Genomic DNA, 17,715 nt, shown 5'->3' with positions numbered 1-17,715 from the left:
ACTGTTGCGCTATGCGGCGCATGTTTGTGCCCGATTTGGGCAGATGTCCTTGAAGAAGAACGTTTCTTGCACGAAACGGCCGAATTCCTCGGCCCCAGCAGCTGTGCTCAGTATCCAGTTTATCCTTGCAGATGGGCTGGCCTTTCGGCCTTTCCATCGATCCTTCCAGCGTTTCCTCGCAGGCGGGCAGAAGAAGAAGTGGACGGGGGATTTTGGCTTACCGCAGGAGCAGGTCGTAAGGGAGTCCCTGTGATGGAACCTCTCGTGGTATACCTGGAAGTCACCATGGCCAGTCCGTGCGGCTAGCAGCCGGCCGAGCACCCCGCGGGGAAGCCTGTGTTCCCGAGCGCGGCTGCTCTTGGTGTGAGGTTGGATATTTAGGTCTCGGTATGCCTGAGGTGCGTCTCTGGTATACGCGGCACGCGTTGCCGTGCGGATATGTTGTTTTGCTTCGCGCACAAGGTAAGATGGGGAAGGGGGAATATGGGAGCCGTCTAACGCTGCGCCCCTCTTTGCTAGCTCATCGGCAGTCTCGTTCCCTGCTATCCCAGAGTGGCCTGGCATCCAGCGCACCTCCACGGGCGTGCGGGGTGTGCTGAGGATATAGGGAGCGGATTCCCACTGGGTAGTAAGCTTTTGGAATAAGTCCGTGAGTTTTCGTCTGTGTGGCGCAGGCCTCCCGTCCGCGAGTAAGCTAGCGGCAGCGAGGTTATCGAGGAGGACAACGAGGCCGGTGGAGTAGCTTGCACAGGGTAGGTTGACAGCCGCCTGGAGGCCCTCTACTGCGCCCATAATCTCGGCGTCGTACACCTCTGACTGGGAGCCAGCTGGCCCATACCCTTGGGTGATAGGGATAGAGCCGTAGTAGACCACGAACCCGTACCCAGCCCCTTGGCCAGTGCGTGAGCCGTCCGAGTAGACCGTTAACCGTAGCGGTGCTGGTGCGTATGCGGCCTTGTTTGCGTCTGTAGTAGGTAGTATGCGGAGCGGTGGGAGACGTGACTCTACACGTGCTCTCTCCGGTGCCGGCGTTGGGACGCGTTGGAGGATTCTGGTGAGTCTCGTCCCTTTAGTATCGTATGCATCGATGGTAACTCTCGCGATCGGGTGCCTAGCGTCTAGGCTCGCGTATCGGACTGCTGCTCTTTGGAGGACGCCGTCGAGGAGGGCTTCCGGGTAGGGTAGGTCTGCCTCGCGGAGTAGCGCTGAGGTAGGGGTTGTTCTGTAAGCTGGAAGAATGGCTAGAGCAGCGAGCCGGAGTAGGGAGCGTAGGGAGTCGATGAGGCCCTTCTGCCCTCGGCCGGTGTAGAAGACCTCCGCGCCGTATAACGCTGTCGGTATCACGCACTGAATGACCGCTGCGCGCATAGAGGCAACCGGGCATCCTCGCTGGGTGTTGCTGAGTTTCCGGAGATGTAGTGCGAGCTGCTTGCCCCGGCTGAAGACCCAGTTGATGTGTGGTCGGTAGGTGAGCTTGCTGTCCAGTAAGATGCCTAACCAACGGGTATATGGGGATGGCTTAATCTCGCCTACCCCTGGTAGAGTGACCGTAGGCGCGGACAGCTTCCGCTGCTTCGAGAAATGTTGTATCTCCGTCTTCTCTAGGGAGAATGGGAGACCTGATGCTGCTCCAGATAGGGTGATCGTTTTGTATACTTCTACTAGCTGCTGGGATGTCTCCTCGAGGGAGTCCCCGACGAACAGTAGCCCTAGGTCATCCGCGTAGCAGAAGGAGTTATCTTGCGAGGAGACTATCTGCGCCGCATATAGGAGGAAGAGGACTGGGGACAGCGGGGACCCCTGTGGGAGGCCTCCTCTTATTTTTGCGGTGGCGGTAGCGTCTCCGACCTGGACCGAAACGGAGCGGTCGGATAGCCAGTCGTGTATCCAAGAGGTAAGGCCTTCGTCCCATCCCTGGAGGCGTAGGTGGGATAGGAGCCGCTGGTGATCAACCGCGTCGAAGGCCCCTTTCACGTCCAGTAGTAGTAACGAGGCCACCTTCTTCTGCTGGAAGGCTCTCTCCACCCTATGGGTAAGGATCTGGACTAGGTCTACGGCTGAGCGGCCGGGTAGGGCGCCGAAGTGGCACGATGTTAGTAGTTGTGCTTGAATGGTCTGAACCGTGAGTCGCTGCGCGATGAAGCGTTCTAGGCCTTTGCCTAGGGTGGAGAGTAAGCTAATGGGTCGCCAGGACTTTGGCTGGGTGAGGTCCCTCTTCCCCGGCTTTGGTAGCATAACGACCTTTGCAGATTTGAAGGTTTGCGGGAAGTGCCCTTCTGTTAGGCTGCGGCGGAAGAGTGATGTGACTAGGTCGCCCACGACCGACCAGAGTTCCCTCCAAACTGTCGTGGCAAGTCCGTCCTCTCCAGGGGCAGACGGAGTGGGCGCGCAGAGGGCGGCCCAGCAGTCCTCCTTCGTTGGTAGTCCTACTGGATCTCGGGGCTGAGTCGGGGGACCCTCCTCCTGCTGGTGCGGGAGAGAGGTTCCCTTCTCTAGGAGGTGAGTGAGGAAGGTGTCCGCCTTGCCCTGTGGCGTCGTGACCCGGTCGTTCCGGATATGTAAAGGGGGAGCGGAGAGCTGGTCTGCGCGCCTGTGCAATCTGGCGAGTGTGAAGGCGTCTGTGGGTGAAGTGGCGTGCTCGATCCGCTCCTTCCAGTGGCTGGCCTTCGCGCGGGAAACCGCTCTCCGAAGTGGCAGGTAGTCGGGCGCCTGCTGCTGCCGTGTCTGTCGTAGCAGGTCTGTGAGCTCTGACGTCCACCAAGGGGTACGTGGGAGCCCGCGGGTGTTATATTTAGATGCGCCTCGGATGGCTTCTTGCACGGTGTTGACTAGTTTTTCGGCTATGTCGTCAACAGGAAGGTCCTTATGCGGCAGGTTGAGTAATGCCTTAGCCTTCTCCCAGTCGGTCGAGCCCAGCTTCCGGCGGGGTGGGGGTTTCCTGCCAGTCTACTGTTATTAGTATCGTTGCGTGGTCACTCGTGGAAGAGAGGTGGTCCTCTGCTGTAGCTTCCACGGGGATGTCCGAGAAGACGAGGTCTATGGTGTTTGGCCCGCGGGTAGGGGTGCCGGGCTCGATGCAAAGGGCTAGTCCGTTGGCCTCCAGCCACTCTATAAGCGCTGTTGCTCCTGGGGTAGTGTTGTGAGCCTCCGTCTCCGGCTGCCAGAGTGGGTGGTGGGTGTTGAAGTCCCCGGCTAGGATGGTGTTCTGCGGGGGGGAAGTACTGCAGGAGCGTGTGGAGGGTAGATGGTGTTGAACTGGATGTGTTTGGGACCACTAGATCCTTTGGGGGGCGGTAAGTGTTGATTATTGTGAGTCCGGATATGCAGACTGCTGCGATATCGGGCGAATCGGGGTGTGGGAGGGGGAACGCGGGGAGGTCCCTGCGTACGTATGTCAGAGCTCTAGGCCTAGCTCCCCAGCGGGTGGTAGGGCCAAACAGCTGGTAGCGTGGGTGAGTCTTCGTGAGTTGCCTCGTCATATCAGTCCAGGGCTCCTAGACTAGGATGACGTCAGCTTCGTACGATAGAAGTAGGTCGTGGGGACATTAGCCTGTAGTATTCTCATAGCTCTGCGTTGGGGGAGAGTTGGTTCGCGAGCTCCTGGGAGAGCTGGCTTGACGGTTGATAGTGAAGACCCGGGTTAGTCGCTCGTGGGTCAGGGGTGCGTCTAGCTTGTTGTTGCTGGAAGGCGGTCCGGCCGGCCTTACGAACGGCAGTCAAGGCAGCTTTCGAGAGGCGGACGATAGCCCCTTTCTGTGTATAGGGCCTAGCGGGGCATTTTGGGTAGTCCGCAGCATGCGGTCCATGGCAGTTAATGCATTGCGCGCGGCAGGTATGTTCTGGCTTGGACGATCCGCAGGAGACGCAGCGTTCGCTAGAGCGGCAGGCCCGCGTGTCATGGAAGCTGTGGCAGCGGGTACACTGTAGCGGCCGTTGCTTTGGGCGAGTAGGCCTAGAAAGGCCGGAGGCGCCGAATAGCTGAAGCATGTAGCGGAGCTTCTTTGGGAAAGCTATAACCGCTGTGACAGAGTCTGCTTGGATCTGGTGGTTAGAGAGCTTAGTCGTGAGCGGCTTTTGGCCGGTTATTCGCTCCGCTTCTACACTAATATCGCTGACTGTAGTGGGCATCCAGCCATTATCGGGGGTCCAGATTCGCTGTGGGATACGGGAGACCACGACCTGGTGGTATTCCGTCGCGGCCTCGAAGTAGCCGTCCCCGGCTAGCTGTTTAGCCTGGGAAGAGAGTAGGAAGGTCGTGCCTTCTTTGGTTGCGGATATAGCGTAGCCTGTAGGGACAGTTTGTACTCGTGTGATTTCGCCGGGGACTTTGCATGCTAGTGTGACTCGGACGCCATGGGGCCCAATATCCCGTAAGCTGGAGGAGCTTGGGAGTCGGAGGAAGATGCGGGAGTCGCTTTCTTTCGTCTGGCGCTGCCGCTGCCGGGTTCGGTCACGTTGGTTCGGCGCCGTGGTTTGCCAGGCTTCCTGGCCGGGCACGGGACTGGCTATCGAGGCCCAGGGCTGGGCCTGCGGGATCTGAGGTGCTCGCTGGGGGGCAGTGGGTGCCGTGGGCTGGGGAAGCGGTGGAGGACCTGGGGGGCCTTGCTGCGGTACATCGCGGCGGGCTAGGGAGATGAACTTCGTTGCGAGTGCGCTGGCGAGCTCGCGTGGGCGGCCCTGTAGGGAGGAGATAGCCGAGTCAAGCGCTTCGGCGAGGGAGGTTGTTGCTAGCTTCCAGTCGCTCAGGAAGAGGAGTTGGTCGTCCGCAGCTGCGCTGACCTGTTGGCGGACGGAAAGGGTGCGCGTCGAGGCCGGAAAGGCTGCCGGCGCCGTGGCAGGTGGCTTGCTCGGTGGAGAGACTGCTCTACGTTTCAGGGAGCTTCGAGGGAAGGGAGTAGGCGTGGCAGGGTCCGAAGGGGGTTCCGAGGAGTCGAAGAGGTGCGGAGTTCCCGGTCGAGGGTCGGCCGCAGGGGGGTCGTCGACCTCCATCTGGCGGGGCCGAGCGGTAGTAGGGATAAGTAGTGTATGTGAACTCTGTTGGAATATCCCGGTTGCTGGGATGTGTGTGTGTGTGCCGCCTGTTGAAATATCCGGGAATTGATAGGGACACTCCCACTTTTGTTCCGGACACTCCTAATTATGTAATATCCATGATTAGGTAATTGAAAACGTCATGTGATTGTAACGTGATTCCCGGCTACGCGGTCACCCCATCAAAAATTCAAATCTTCTACATTTCTTAAACTCCATTTACACCACCAAAACACCATTAAATTGACAATTTAAATATCCTGCGGGCATTTAGAACACCTATGCCCTTTTCCTCCGCATTTAGAACACGTGATTTGCCGACGCACAGGGGGCAAAACCGGTAGTGAAGGTTCAACAATAGGTTCTTGGGCAGCTACAGGACCAGATATATATTCACCTACACCACCTCTTTCTCCACCAACAGGATTTATGATATCCAAAACTTCGGTTAAACTGCCTTCATGAGCAATTTGCCTCTTAGATCTAGCTCTTTTTTTCACCTGTTTTCTGTTTGCCTCCCGTAAACGCTTGATTTCATCCTTCATTAAGATTTGCGAATGAAGCATCTTGACAGTCATGTTATAATACTGCTGAAGATCCCGTTTGGTGGGCGAAGAGATCTTATCTGTGACTGAACTTAGACCAGAATCGAGCCTAGATTTCCGTTGTTTGAGTTGTTTGGTTGTCCAAGGGATACCGGTCGAGATATTGCTATCAGAAGTTGAACCTTGTGAGGTTGGTCGATTCGGGAGGGGTGGGGATTGAAGACGAATATTGAGCTTTTCTAGCACACGATCCAGGTCTAGAGGAACTAAACCAGTAGCCGCGAAGGCATTCTGAATCGTAGTCTCTTTAAAAGCGTGCGGTCGTGTTTGTGGAAAGATCTCTAGGAAGTCTTCTTTCTCAATAGAATCGATACCCAATCTCATATACTCCGCAACTTCTGTGCCGTAAAACTTCTTTAAAACAGCGAAACAGCCAACATCCAAAGGCTGTAAAAGATGAGAGGCATGCGAAGGCATACAAATTGGAATGATGTTGTTTTTTTTGCAGATCTGGTCGAATCTAGCCGTAAGATGGCTGTCGTGGCCATCAAGGACTAGAAGTCTGAATTTCCCCTTTGTCTGGCTTGTTGTATGTGGAATGAAGTGCTTTTGAAGCCAATCCAATCCAATATCATTGCTAGTCCAGCCTTTAGGACTAACATTGAGAGCCCACTGCTTTGGAAGGTCATCGAACCATCTAGCCATAAAGTTTTTGCCCTTAAAAATGATATATGGTGGAAGGGCCCTCCCAGACGCGCAGATAGATTCGATAACAGTGACCCATTCACGATTCCCAGCCTGTAGAACACCTCTCCGACCATGAAAGAATGCTTGCGTGATAACCCTTGTAGTCGCATTTATCCCCATAGCAAAGCCAGATTCATCAAAGTTATAGATATCATCCGAAACAATGCCGTTTTCTCGGATTGTTTTCTCAACCAGCTTAAACCACTCAATTATTATGGCTGGGTCCTCATTCTGGGCCCTCTTGTAGTCATATTTGCGTGAGAAACGAGTAGTAAGGCCTGGATGCCTTTTAATAAACTCAGTTGGCCAATTTTTACCCACAGTTGGAGGGGTTGAAGAGGAGCTAGAATCGCGGGATTGCAACAGTAAACTAGCCATATCTCTTAACATAGAGATTGTGAGAGCTGCACCTCTCTGATCCATGGAAACTAACCAATCCTGGATAGATTCCTCTTCAAGCTGAGTAAATTTATACAGAGCTGAGCGAGTATCGGACTGATTTGTTCGCCCTATGATCCTAGCACCGAGTGTTGTACGTGGAACATCAAAAGACCGAGCAGCAGCAGCGACCGAAGTAAATCTGCCATTCTGAATAGCTTTGATAGCTAATAGGATACGGCCCTCCTGTTCAATAGATTTTTGTGCTTTTTGCGAGCGTTTTGGAGGCATGGTGACTGCTTGAAAACAGAGGGTTACTACGGAGACGAAAATTATGAGGGGGTGACCGCGTAGCCGGGATGACCGGCTAGCCGGGAATCACGTTATTGGAATTACCACAGCAACATCATTCTAAATGTCATACCATAGTATAGTATAAATCCCCAGCCCTCGCCTCCCTCTTTTCTTAGCTCCTCAAATCTCTGCCTCTCGGATTTTTCAGAAATGGAGCCCCCTACTGAGCAAATTTTTGATAGCAGAGATTTATTAATTGCCTCTGTCCGTCAGCATGCTCTCTCGCAAGGTTACGCTGTCACTACTATACGATCAATCACAGATAAGTACATCTATCTTGGTTGTGACCGTGGTGGCACGTATCGTGACCGAGTGAATGCTCCTGATGGAGCGAAACGAAGAACGACAACTACACGGCGGATTGGCTGTCCATTTAAGCTATACGGGAAAATGCTTTTTGATGATAAGTGGGAGTTACAGGTCCAAAACCGGAATCATAATCACACAGCTGATGATAATATGATCGGACATTCAGCTGCCCGTCGGCTCACAGAGGAGCAGCTTCAAAAGGTCCTACATCTATCGGAAATTGGATCTAACCCTCGTGGCATCCTAGCTCTAATCAAACGAGAGCATCCTAATGCTTTAGTTACCCCTCGAGACATCTACAATGCGCGAAGTGCTTTACGAAGGCAAAAGCTCGGTAATAGCACTCCCCTTGAGTTTCTACTGAAGACTTTGAAGGAAAATCACTGGAAATATGCTATTAAGCAGGATAGCGAAGGACATGTCCTCTTTTTTATGTTTGCACACCCAGAGTCAATCAAGTATGCTAACCTATACAACAGGGTATTCGTCCTAGACTGCACCTATAAGACAAACCGATATCGTATGCCTCTATTGCATATTATTGGTGTCTCGCCATCAAATTCAACCTTTAGCGTTGCATTTTGCTTTATGCAGAATGAACAGGAAGAGAGCTATATTTGGGCTTTAAAGACTTTTTTCTCATTTCTCGACCCCCTCTCTTTCTATCCAGTTCTTTGTACAGATAGAGACCTTGCATTATTAGGTGCTGTCAAGGTCGTCTGTCCAGATTATCCCCATCTTCTTTGCATCTGGCATATTAACAAGAACGTAACGTCTAATACGAAGCAGCATTTTACGACGAACGCCGAATATCAAACATTTCAAAAATCATGGAATCAGCTAATTTATTCTACTACAGAGAACGACTACAATTCGAGGCTATCAGAGTTCGAGAAGCGATATCAGACCTCCCCTTCTCTTCGATATGTTAAGGAGACATGGCTAATTCATAAAGAAAAATTTATAGTTGCATGGACACAACAATGCCTACACCTCGGTAATTCTGCGACCTCTCGAGTTGAAGGCTCACATGCCTTTTTAAAAAGCACATCGGTGCTTCGACAGGGGATATGTTGATCGTATTTGAAAGGATTTCACAGGCTTTACAAACCCAGCATGCTACGCTTGAATATGATTTTAGACGAGATCAGATTGAGAGGCCAGTAGTAACCTTACATCAACTTTATACTAATATTGTGATCAGGACCTCCCGCTATTCGATACGACTAATTGGCGAGCAAGTTACAAAGGCTAGAAGAGCTACAAATCTTGCTCCTTTACCCCCTTGTACTAATACGTTCACAAGGACAATGGGTCTTCCTTGTGCCCATCGGATTACTAGTTTATTGGAGAGCAATAAAGCTATCCCATTGACAGATATCCACCCATTCTGGCGAACTGGGCTTTCTGAAATGGAATCAGAATACCTTCCTCTCTTAGAGCCTTTGATTCCTTTTCCAAAGCCTAAAAAGCGGAAGTGGGATCAATTGGAGCAGAAAGACGACAGCGAGACTATGAATAAACGGAAGAGGGCACCCTTTAAATGCACTGCATGTGGTAAAGTTGGGCATACACGAAGGTCATGTAAATAATACGGAGAATGAATACCAATACAATCACATGACGTTTTCAATTACCTAATCATGGATATTACATAATTAGGAGTGTCCGGAACAAAAGTGGGAGTGTCCCTATCAATTCCCTGTCCGGAACAAAAGTGGGAGTGTCCCTATCAATTCCCTGTCCGGAACAAAAGTTGGGAGTGTCCCTATCAATTCCCGCGAGGAGCGAGCCGGCCACCTAACGTAAAACGCGTCCAGTAATTAGACCTCTCTTCTTCAACCACCCACCATGCCACCAGTTCGTACTCAATCCTCTCGAAATTTAATTGAGCAAGAAGGCATGGTCTTATTAGCTATCCAAGCTATTAAGAAGCAAGACATTGCTTCAATTCGCGAAGCAGCGCGTTGTTTTAATATACCGCGTACAACACTTCAAGATCGACTACGCGGCCATGAGAACCGCGCCGAAACCCGCCCAAAATTGCCAAAAATTGACAGACATTGAAGAGGAATCGCTTAAAAAATGGATTCTTTCTATGGATTTACGCGGAGTAGCCCCCCGGCCGGCGACTGTACGAGAAATGGCCGATTTATTACTCGCGACGCGTGGGACTACTACACTTCAACACGTCGGCCAGAATTGGGTTTCTAACTTCGTAAAAAGACATCCCGATCTATCAGCCCGATTCTCAAGACGCTATAGCTACGAGCGCGCAAATTGCGAGGATCCGAAGATCATCGGAGATTGGTTTTCTCTCGTCCAAAAGACTATACTTCAATACGGCATCGATTCCGACGATATCTATAACTTTGACGAGACTGGATTCGCAATGGGTATTATTTCTACCGCAAAAGTCGTGACAAGGGCTGAATTCTACGGTCGGCGATTACTTTTACAGCCCGGAAATCGCGAGTGGGTTACCGCAATTGAATGTATAAATGCCCCGGGTTGGGGTTACCTCCGTGTATCATTTTTAAAGGCAAAGTCTTTATCGAGTCTTGGTTCGACGGCCTTCCGGACGATTGGCACTTCGAGGTTAGTCCAAAAGGATGGACTTCCGACCAAATTGGACTTCGGTGGCTCGAAAAGCTCTTTATTCCGTCTACTTCTTTACGAACGAAGGGGAAGTATAGACTTTTGATCCTCGACGGCCACGGAAGCCATTTAACACCGAAGTTCGATCAAATCTGCGAAAAAAATGATATCATTCAATTTGTATGCCTCCGCATTCATCTCGTCTTTTACAGCCGCTCGATATCGGCTGTTTTGCGGTGTTAAAGCGCTCTTAGGTCGGCTTGTCGAAACGAAAATGCGTCTTAATATCAATCACATCGATAAGCTAGATTTCCTCGAGGCGTACCCATCCGCTCGAATTGAGACATTCCAATCCGAGACAATTAAAAGTAGCTTCGCGGCAGCCGGTTTAGTGCCCTCGGCCCCGATCGAGTGCTCTCGAAGCTCGATATTCGCCTTTATACCCCAACACACCCCTCGAGCCGGGGTAGCGAGTGGGAGCCAAAAACGCCTTCGAACTACATTTAATTACAAAAGCAAGCATCCTCAATTAAAGCTTTATTAAAGCAGCGCTCAAGAAGCCCACCGAGTCCGCTTAATTCCGCGATTAATCAGGTTTTAAAGGCTTGTCAAATTACGATGCAATCGACAGCTTTTCTCGAGAAAGAAGTACGCGATTTGCGTGCCGCCAACGTGACGCAGAAGCAAAAAAGGACTCGGTCTACTAGGTGGATAGCTCACGAAGGTAGTATCTCCGTCCAAGAGGTTCGTGAGCTACGGTCGGAGCCAATTGAGTCCCAAATAGCCCGTATAGCCCAGGTTCGTGAGCAGATTTCAGGGCCTTTACAGCCCCGAACGAGGGCCTTACCAAAATGCGGCTTATGTGGAATTCAGGGGCATAAAAGAAATGCATGTCCAGATAGGTCTAGTTAGATTTATTACTCAATTTAATAGCGTTGTGGTGAGATAAAAGCATTTAAATGTAATACATCGAGGGTAGGTGGCCGGCTCGCTTGTGTGGCCGGCTCGCATGTGGATTACGTTAGTTAACGTATTACACATGCGAGCGGCTCACCCAAGCGAGCGGCCCAGCTCAAAACGCCATACTAAATGGGATAAATCACAGCTTGATATCTCAACAACGGTGTGTGTAAGTACTTCGCATGATAGCCTAATGCTTTTCATATGATATTTAGTCTATTTTAGGGACTTTGGAGAATTTCTTGGACTTAGTGGTTAAAATATATATATTTCTGGCTCACAGCAACGTAATTTTCGATATATGATATTGCAGCCTACCAATTTCCTTGAAGCTGACATATAGCATTTAAAAGTCTTATCAAGAGCTATCGACAAGCAATAAGGTAAAACGAAAACGTGGTTGTTAAGATATCAAGTTGTAATTTATCCCATTTAGTACGGTGTTTTGAGCTGGGCCGCTCGCTTGGGTGGGCCGCTCGCATGAGAATTATGTTAGCCAAAGGAGGTGGGGGGCCCCGCAAATATATCAATCCCCGCAATATATATGATATAAGATTGGCGTGATGGTACATGATCGTAATTCATTGGACAAGATCAGCCGCCCCACTAGGAATTGTTACCGCCCCTATTGAAACGCTTGTGTAAAACCAAGAGTGGGGTCACGCGGTCTATCATCGACCATACTACGTCGATCTAGCCCTATTTTCTACATACAAGCTAAAGTGCGAGACGCGAACGCAATTCCTGGAAGGTCCGGAGAGGGCTTAGGTTTCCCGTTCGAAGGACCTGGCCCCTGCAATGAACTCAGATGCTAAGCTTAGCCATTTACAGCTGATGCAAGCCCCAGGTAGAAAAAAGCAGTGGTCATTCTTGGCATGATGGCCAGTGAACTGTGCATCATTATTTTTATCCAGCAATTCCTGCTATGTTTATGAGAGGTCAGACAAATCATCCGGTGGTCAGGATGGAGACTCAAGAAAGGTATTCAAAAGGAAAGCTGCACATTCCGGCATAGCCCTTCACATAATCCATCTATCAGTCTGAATTCCCTACTGTACTTTGCACTAATCATCATCATCATCAGCGGCATCGAACTGCAAGTTCCCGGGCAACCAGTCGCCACTGCATGACTTGGACCGTGTCTCACAACTCTTCAACTTCTCCATCTCATCTGTACTTAAATCCCACCCATTCAACTGGAAGTTGTCCTTGATCCGGGCTGGGCTCACGGATCCGGGTATCACACTGGTACCGCGCTTAATGCCCCACCTGATCCTAGGAAAGTTCAGTCACTCATAACGGCTTGGGGGTATGATGAAGAACAAGCTCATACAGAACCTGCTGCGGCGATTTATTCTTTGCCCGCGAGATCTCAAGCAGTGCGGGCTCGGACAACAGCGGAGAGTCCGCAGACCCCAAGCACGAGTACGCAGTGCAGTGAATACGATGGTGGGTGCAGTATCTAAGAAGTCTTCTAGATGGCCAGTAAGGGTGGAGCTGGATAGCGAGCGTATTAGAAAAGACTGAGGAAGGTGGAGTTACTGAGACCTTTAGGATTACATACCTCGACTTGATTCACTGCAGGGATTACCTTACAGGATTGATGGGTTAAAAGACGTTGGAGGTTCGCGATGGAGAAGTTTGAGACGCCGATGTTCCGCGATTTCTTCGTGGAGATCTTTTGCATTCCTTGCCTGAGGCTATCAGTTAGATGCCTACAGGAATACACGTTACAGTGCGCCATACCAAGTATTGACAAAGTCCCAATCTGATAGCAGGGAAGCCGGATCGTCGGGGTTGATCGAAACAGGCCAGTGCTTAGAAGTCAGCAATTCACTCCACGCGAACACTAAAGAGAATCTTACCATGAGGTAGAGATCAACGTACTCCATATTCAAAGCGCATAGAGAAGATTCGATGGCCTCCTCAACGCGGGTATGCCATGTATTGTCCAGTTTCGTGGTGACCCAAATTTGCTCACGCGGAACACCAGAGACCTTGATCGCTCGACCAATCTCACGTTCATTCCTGGAAGACTGCGCTGTATCGATATGGCGATACCCAGCGTCCAATCCTACACGGACAGCATCGTACACCTCTCCCGCCCGCCTGGCTCCGCGAGTGCCCAGGCCAACGGCGGGAATCAGGGCTCCTGTATTCAAGGGAAAGAAATTGTTCCCGGTCTTGGTGTGAGATGTAGTGGAGAAATTGGCGACACACTGGCGGTTTATAGACGTCCTGGCGGAGGGCTGAATGCTTATAGGTCTGGTTGAAGAAAGCAGGAGAGGGTGCTGGACCTGCCGAGTTTCTAGGGACCTTTTTATAGCGTCGACGATGGAAACTGTATGCACCACGTTGGCTAAAGAGGTTGAAAATTCCGGTTGTCGGCCACTAACCCAGTCGCCAAATTCCTGTACCATTGAGCGGATCACTTGTTTGTCTGCAGTATGGTGCTTGACGTTCAATGTTTTGCGGCCTTGCGTGTCGTTATGTGTGATTTTATGTCCGTCGAGTCTAAGCGTCCCGTCGGTCCCAGTAATCGAGATAAATTGAGCGGCTCGATGAGCGACTCGTGATAGGCGTACGTGACCTATACAGTTGCTGCCCCAGTCCATTAAGATACTAGAGACATCATCCCCGCCGTATCTTTGCGAGGGGCGCACGGAGGAGACCTGGTGCGCCATCACCGAGGTCGGTAGGCCGAATAGCCATACGAGGATGTCGAGCATGTGGCATCCAAGGTCCTCCTGTCATCGGTCACTCATCGTCAGCTTCATGCAGTGCTAGCGCAGGGGTTATTTCCGGTTAGACTTACTGTAACCCCGACCCCAGAGCTCGCCCGCCATGTCTCTTCCAAGTTCGTAATATTGAGCGCAAGGCTCGCTTCAACCGCGGCGACGCGCCCAACCAGCGGGAGCAAACTCCGGAAGTGCAAAAAATGCGGCTCGAAGCGCTTCTGAAAGGTGATTCCAATCCGCACGGGCAGATTTGCCATCCAGTTATATTCGTCCATGGACTCCGCAACGGGCTTCTCCTTAAGCACGGCGACCCCCTTCGCCGCTAGGGCGGTGATACACTCCATGTGCGCGCCATGGGGCACAGACACGATGGCGAAGACTGGAGTATGGCGCTGCAGGAGCTGGGAGAGAGAGGTATATGTGGGGATGCCGCGGTGGCTGAGGGAGAAAGACTCGAGGGCTGCGAGGTTCGTGTCACATACGGCTGATACTGAGATCGATGAGTCATTGGAGAGACTAAGGAAATGGCTCCTATAGCCCCGGTATCCAAGGCCAACTAGAGCGATGCTGTACCCTCGTGAGAATATCCGAATACCTTGAGAGGGAGGAGATCGAATCGGTAGGTATTCTGAGAAAGGCTTTGTTCTAAATGCCTGAACCAAGGGCCAGCTGCCCCGAGAAAGTGCTCGGCTTGCGATCATGATGCGTTCCGATTGGATGATAATCGTATACGTATTGGCAAGGCAGAAAGCTGGTGAGACTTACACTGCCGTCCATGACCTCCAGGTCGGTCGTTTTCTCTGATGACACGGCGTATGGAGGTTGCGGCGCACTTCAAGGCAGACTCATCGTGCACTGCACTGATAGTCCGTGTGGCGGGCCGACTTTTGAGAGGCGGAGCAGCAGAGCCTCACAGCCCCTCCAGGCCACACCTCCGCACCTGGCGAAAGCAAACATGAATCAGGCGCCGTTGCCTTCCGACTCGAAACGACTCCCCGATGCGAGACAGGGAAGCCTTGTCTTGGCCGGCCAACAATGCGCGGCCTTGAACGATGTACTGTCTGGCTATGCATTAGAATTGGTTTATGATTGGTCACGCCTCGATGACTCGGGTGTGTTGGTAGACTTGGGTGCTTTTCATGGCATCTGTCATTGGCCACGAGAAGAGGCCCTACTGCATAAGGGTCACACCACTATGCGGGCTTCCCATTCTGGTTGTAGCCACGTATCTGGGCTGGGCTACGGCGGGCAGGGGCTAACCCTCCAAGCTCAAGACCGATATTCTCGTTTATTATAATGTCAGGTTAATGCAATCGCTTGGAGCCGGACGGATGCTAAGAGCTTTTCGGACGCGATTTTAGTCCCTGAATGGGGATTCGGCTCGCCAATTTATGAGCGATTAATTCAGCACAAAGCCCTATCTGTCGTTTAGCATCAGCTTTTTCCAGTCAGGCTAGCCTGACATTGCTGGGCTTGATGATTTTAGAGCTTCGAAGTACAGCCTTGCGTGACAATATGCAGCTAGCTCGAGCCTGCCCGACGTCAGCACTGCCCTTCTTTTCTCTTCACCCCGCTCTTCCGGTGTACAGTCCATCATCGCTTCTAACGTACTGGAATTTCATGTTCTATCCATGGAAAGCGCTTTCAGCATGGGCCCCGTTCAAAATCGATGCCCTCGGACTCCTTACACTGCTTGGAGCGAACGAAGTCGACATTTCGCTCGGTCGCCTGGCCCCCAGCTACTGGCTCGAGTACATGCCCCTGCTCGCCGGCTTCGTCTTTGCAGGCGATCGATTCCGCGCCAAACAGCCAACCTTCACCCTGTATAATGTCTCCAGTGGCATCGTAACAAGTAACCTGTCGGCGTGGTTCACCAGATGGATGCAAGCGCAGGGGTTCCACGTCTCGCGGAGCCTGGTCTACTGGGAGGTCAAGAGGACGCCACAGAGCCAGTGGTCATACTTTGTCGTTTCAGGTCTGATCTCGGGGACACTAACTGGCTTCCTCTTCGCTATGACGATTCTATCGGGTGACTGGTACGGCTTCGCCAACACGATCGCAATCATCCTCCTCGTCTTCGTGCGCGCATACATGATCCACGCGAACCGCAACGCGATTAACCGCACCGTGGCCGCAGCAAGACCCTTTCCAACAACGTTTACCAGCGCCCTCGACACCTGGAACGAGAAACGCAAAAAGGATCCCAAGGCACCGCGCCCGTCCCCGGACTCTCCGCACTGGCGGCCCGAAGTCGTCAAGATCCTCGTCGTCATGCCTGATTCTGGCGCCGTAACCATGTTCATCCCCGAGCACCTCCTGCGCGGCGTTTTTGTCACCGAGTCGCCTGTCCGCTCGCCCGGATTCTATCGTCTAGCGCAGTGGACTGGTTGGCTCGCGTTTACAGTCCATGTCGTCACACTGGGCATGGCACAGCTCGCTACGCAACTATACGTCATCGTACTGACAGTCATCCCAACCGTCCTAATCTGCTACGGCTTCGGCTGCGACGACTCGCGCTTATACAAAGGGTGGTGCTGGCTCCGCGGAAAAGACGCAGGTCCATACATCTACCACGCCGGCCCGCAACTGAAAGCAACAATCTTTGAATGGCCCGAAGACGTTGAGTTCGTCAAGGACGACAAGGGCGCTCTATGCAGACGCGATCTAGCACCGATCCCTGCGGTGAACCGCTCCACCGCCCGCATGGATCTGTATGCGTGGTTGAACTTCAGCAAGGAGGAGCAGGACAGCATGTGGGACTGGCATTTGCTTCCGCATATGCGCGGCCACGACGATTCGTGGTGGAATACATTTGAGGAGAAGAAGAGGCTGATTAGGGAGCGGCCGCCGGATATCCTTGCGGCGAAGCAGCGGATACAGCGTGACTTGGAGGCGAAGAGGGCGGTTGGTGAGTTTCCGTTGCTGCGGGGGCGCAAGCCGATGGCAGACCTTGAGAAGGGTTCTAGGTTTGTTCTGTTAGCTAGGTAGTGGGCAGCCAGATCTGGTAGGGAGCTATCTCGTGTGGCCATAGTCGCCAGTTGGTGTCTTCCAACGGGCAAATCGTGACAGGCGACCACAACACCACAACGCCCGGATGGAAACCACTTTAGTATGATTAGAAAGCTTGCATCCACCAGATTCCAAAACTAGTTTTCTTTTTACATATTATTGAAAATTAGTGACAGGGAAGTGAAATACTCTCAGCCAATAGAAACTCGAGCGAAAAACCCAGACGAAGGTCACGTGTAGGAAACTCAAGACACAAACAACCAGCGCCACGACGCTTGTTGTACATTGAATATAGCATCATTAGAATCAAAACAGTAGTCTTCTTCCGCAATTCCTCTATCTCTTAATCGCCCTCGAAATTGGTGGCAGGATAGGGGCGGATAGTGGTTCAGCCAATAGAAACTCGGACGAAAACCCCAGATGAGTCACGTGCCATCGCATCTACTGGCCATCGCATCTACTGGCCAGGGTCTGTTGTGCTGGGCAACAAACAGGAGGCAGTCGTTGAGATAGGTAGTTGTAGTGTTCTTGTTGAAGTGGGAACCCCGTCTATTTAAATGTCCATCGCTAGTCCTGCCATAAGCTTTGACCACCGCGATACTCAACATGAACTACGAATGCGAATGCGAATATCTCAAAATGGTACGAATATGTATTCGTGCCGACCCTTAACCGATGTAACCGTGGCTTATAGAGGGCGGTTCTCAGCCAGACAACCGCGCTGTCCCAGTGAGGGTTGATTTCATTGGCTTATCATCTTACTGTGGGAGCGGGTCTCTGCAGTGGCTTTCATTGGGCGATAATAACAGCCCTGCGGACGCTAGATGAACTGAAAGCAGAGCTAGGGCCTAGCCGGTCACTATAAAGAGCCACGAGAATCCTCTTCTGTAAAAACCATATCGAAGAAAATCTGTGCTCTCTCTGCTATCCTATTGAACTGAACAACACCGCCGCCTTGGACAGAAATCTTTCTATCTCTGAATACTCTACATAATGCGGCTTGCATTTCATAATTAAGTTTTCCCTCCTTTAGACAAAGATTGTTA

At 51.6% G+C, this 17,715-nt stretch overlaps 4 protein-coding genes across 4 annotated transcripts; 1 reads left to right on the top strand and 3 right to left on the bottom strand.

Moving 5' to 3' along the window:
• Nucleotides 1–9: 9 nt before the first annotated feature.
• N7446_012037 (uncharacterized protein) lies at nucleotides 10–3,479 on the bottom strand (the record flags this gene model as incomplete). Its single annotated transcript, XM_058520779.1, has 4 exons — nucleotides 10–2,057; nucleotides 2,457–2,946; nucleotides 3,014–3,205; nucleotides 3,276–3,479. The coding sequence occupies 4 exons, from the start codon at nucleotides 3,477–3,479 to the stop codon at nucleotides 10–12; spliced, it is 2,934 nt and encodes a 977-aa protein (XP_058367065.1).
• Nucleotides 3,480–3,561: 82 nt separating this feature from the next.
• N7446_012036 (uncharacterized protein) lies at nucleotides 3,562–4,989 on the bottom strand (the record flags this gene model as incomplete). Its single annotated transcript, XM_058520778.1, has 1 exon — nucleotides 3,562–4,989. One exon carries the CDS (start codon nucleotides 4,987–4,989, stop codon nucleotides 3,562–3,564), a length of 1,428 nt encoding a protein of 475 aa, XP_058367064.1.
• A 6,997-nt stretch (nucleotides 4,990–11,986) lies between these two features.
• On the bottom strand, nucleotides 11,987–14,361 carry N7446_012035 (uncharacterized protein; the record flags this gene model as incomplete). The annotated part of the gene is made up of 6 exons (XM_058520777.1): nucleotides 11,987–12,197; nucleotides 12,256–12,419; nucleotides 12,487–12,616; nucleotides 12,669–12,739; nucleotides 12,788–13,669; nucleotides 13,738–14,361. The coding sequence occupies 6 exons, from the start codon at nucleotides 14,359–14,361 to the stop codon at nucleotides 11,987–11,989; spliced, it is 2,082 nt and encodes a 693-aa protein (XP_058367063.1).
• Nucleotides 14,362–15,175: 814 nt separating this feature from the next.
• Nucleotides 15,176–16,648, top strand: N7446_012034 (uncharacterized protein; the record flags this gene model as incomplete). Its single annotated transcript, XM_058520776.1, has 1 exon — nucleotides 15,176–16,648. The coding sequence occupies one exon, from the start codon at nucleotides 15,176–15,178 to the stop codon at nucleotides 16,646–16,648; it is 1,473 nt and encodes a 490-aa protein (XP_058367062.1).
• Between the last annotated feature and the right edge of the window lie 1,067 nt (nucleotides 16,649–17,715).

The sequence above is a fragment of the Penicillium canescens genome (assembly GCF_028828765.1).
Source record: "Penicillium canescens strain IBT 15451 chromosome Unknown utg000009l_segment0_segment0, whole genome shotgun sequence".
Lineage (NCBI taxonomy): Eukaryota > Fungi > Ascomycota > Eurotiomycetes > Eurotiales > Aspergillaceae > Penicillium > Penicillium canescens.
The sequence above is the reverse complement of the archived record's forward strand: the minus strand, read 5'-3'. Positions and strand labels throughout refer to the sequence as shown.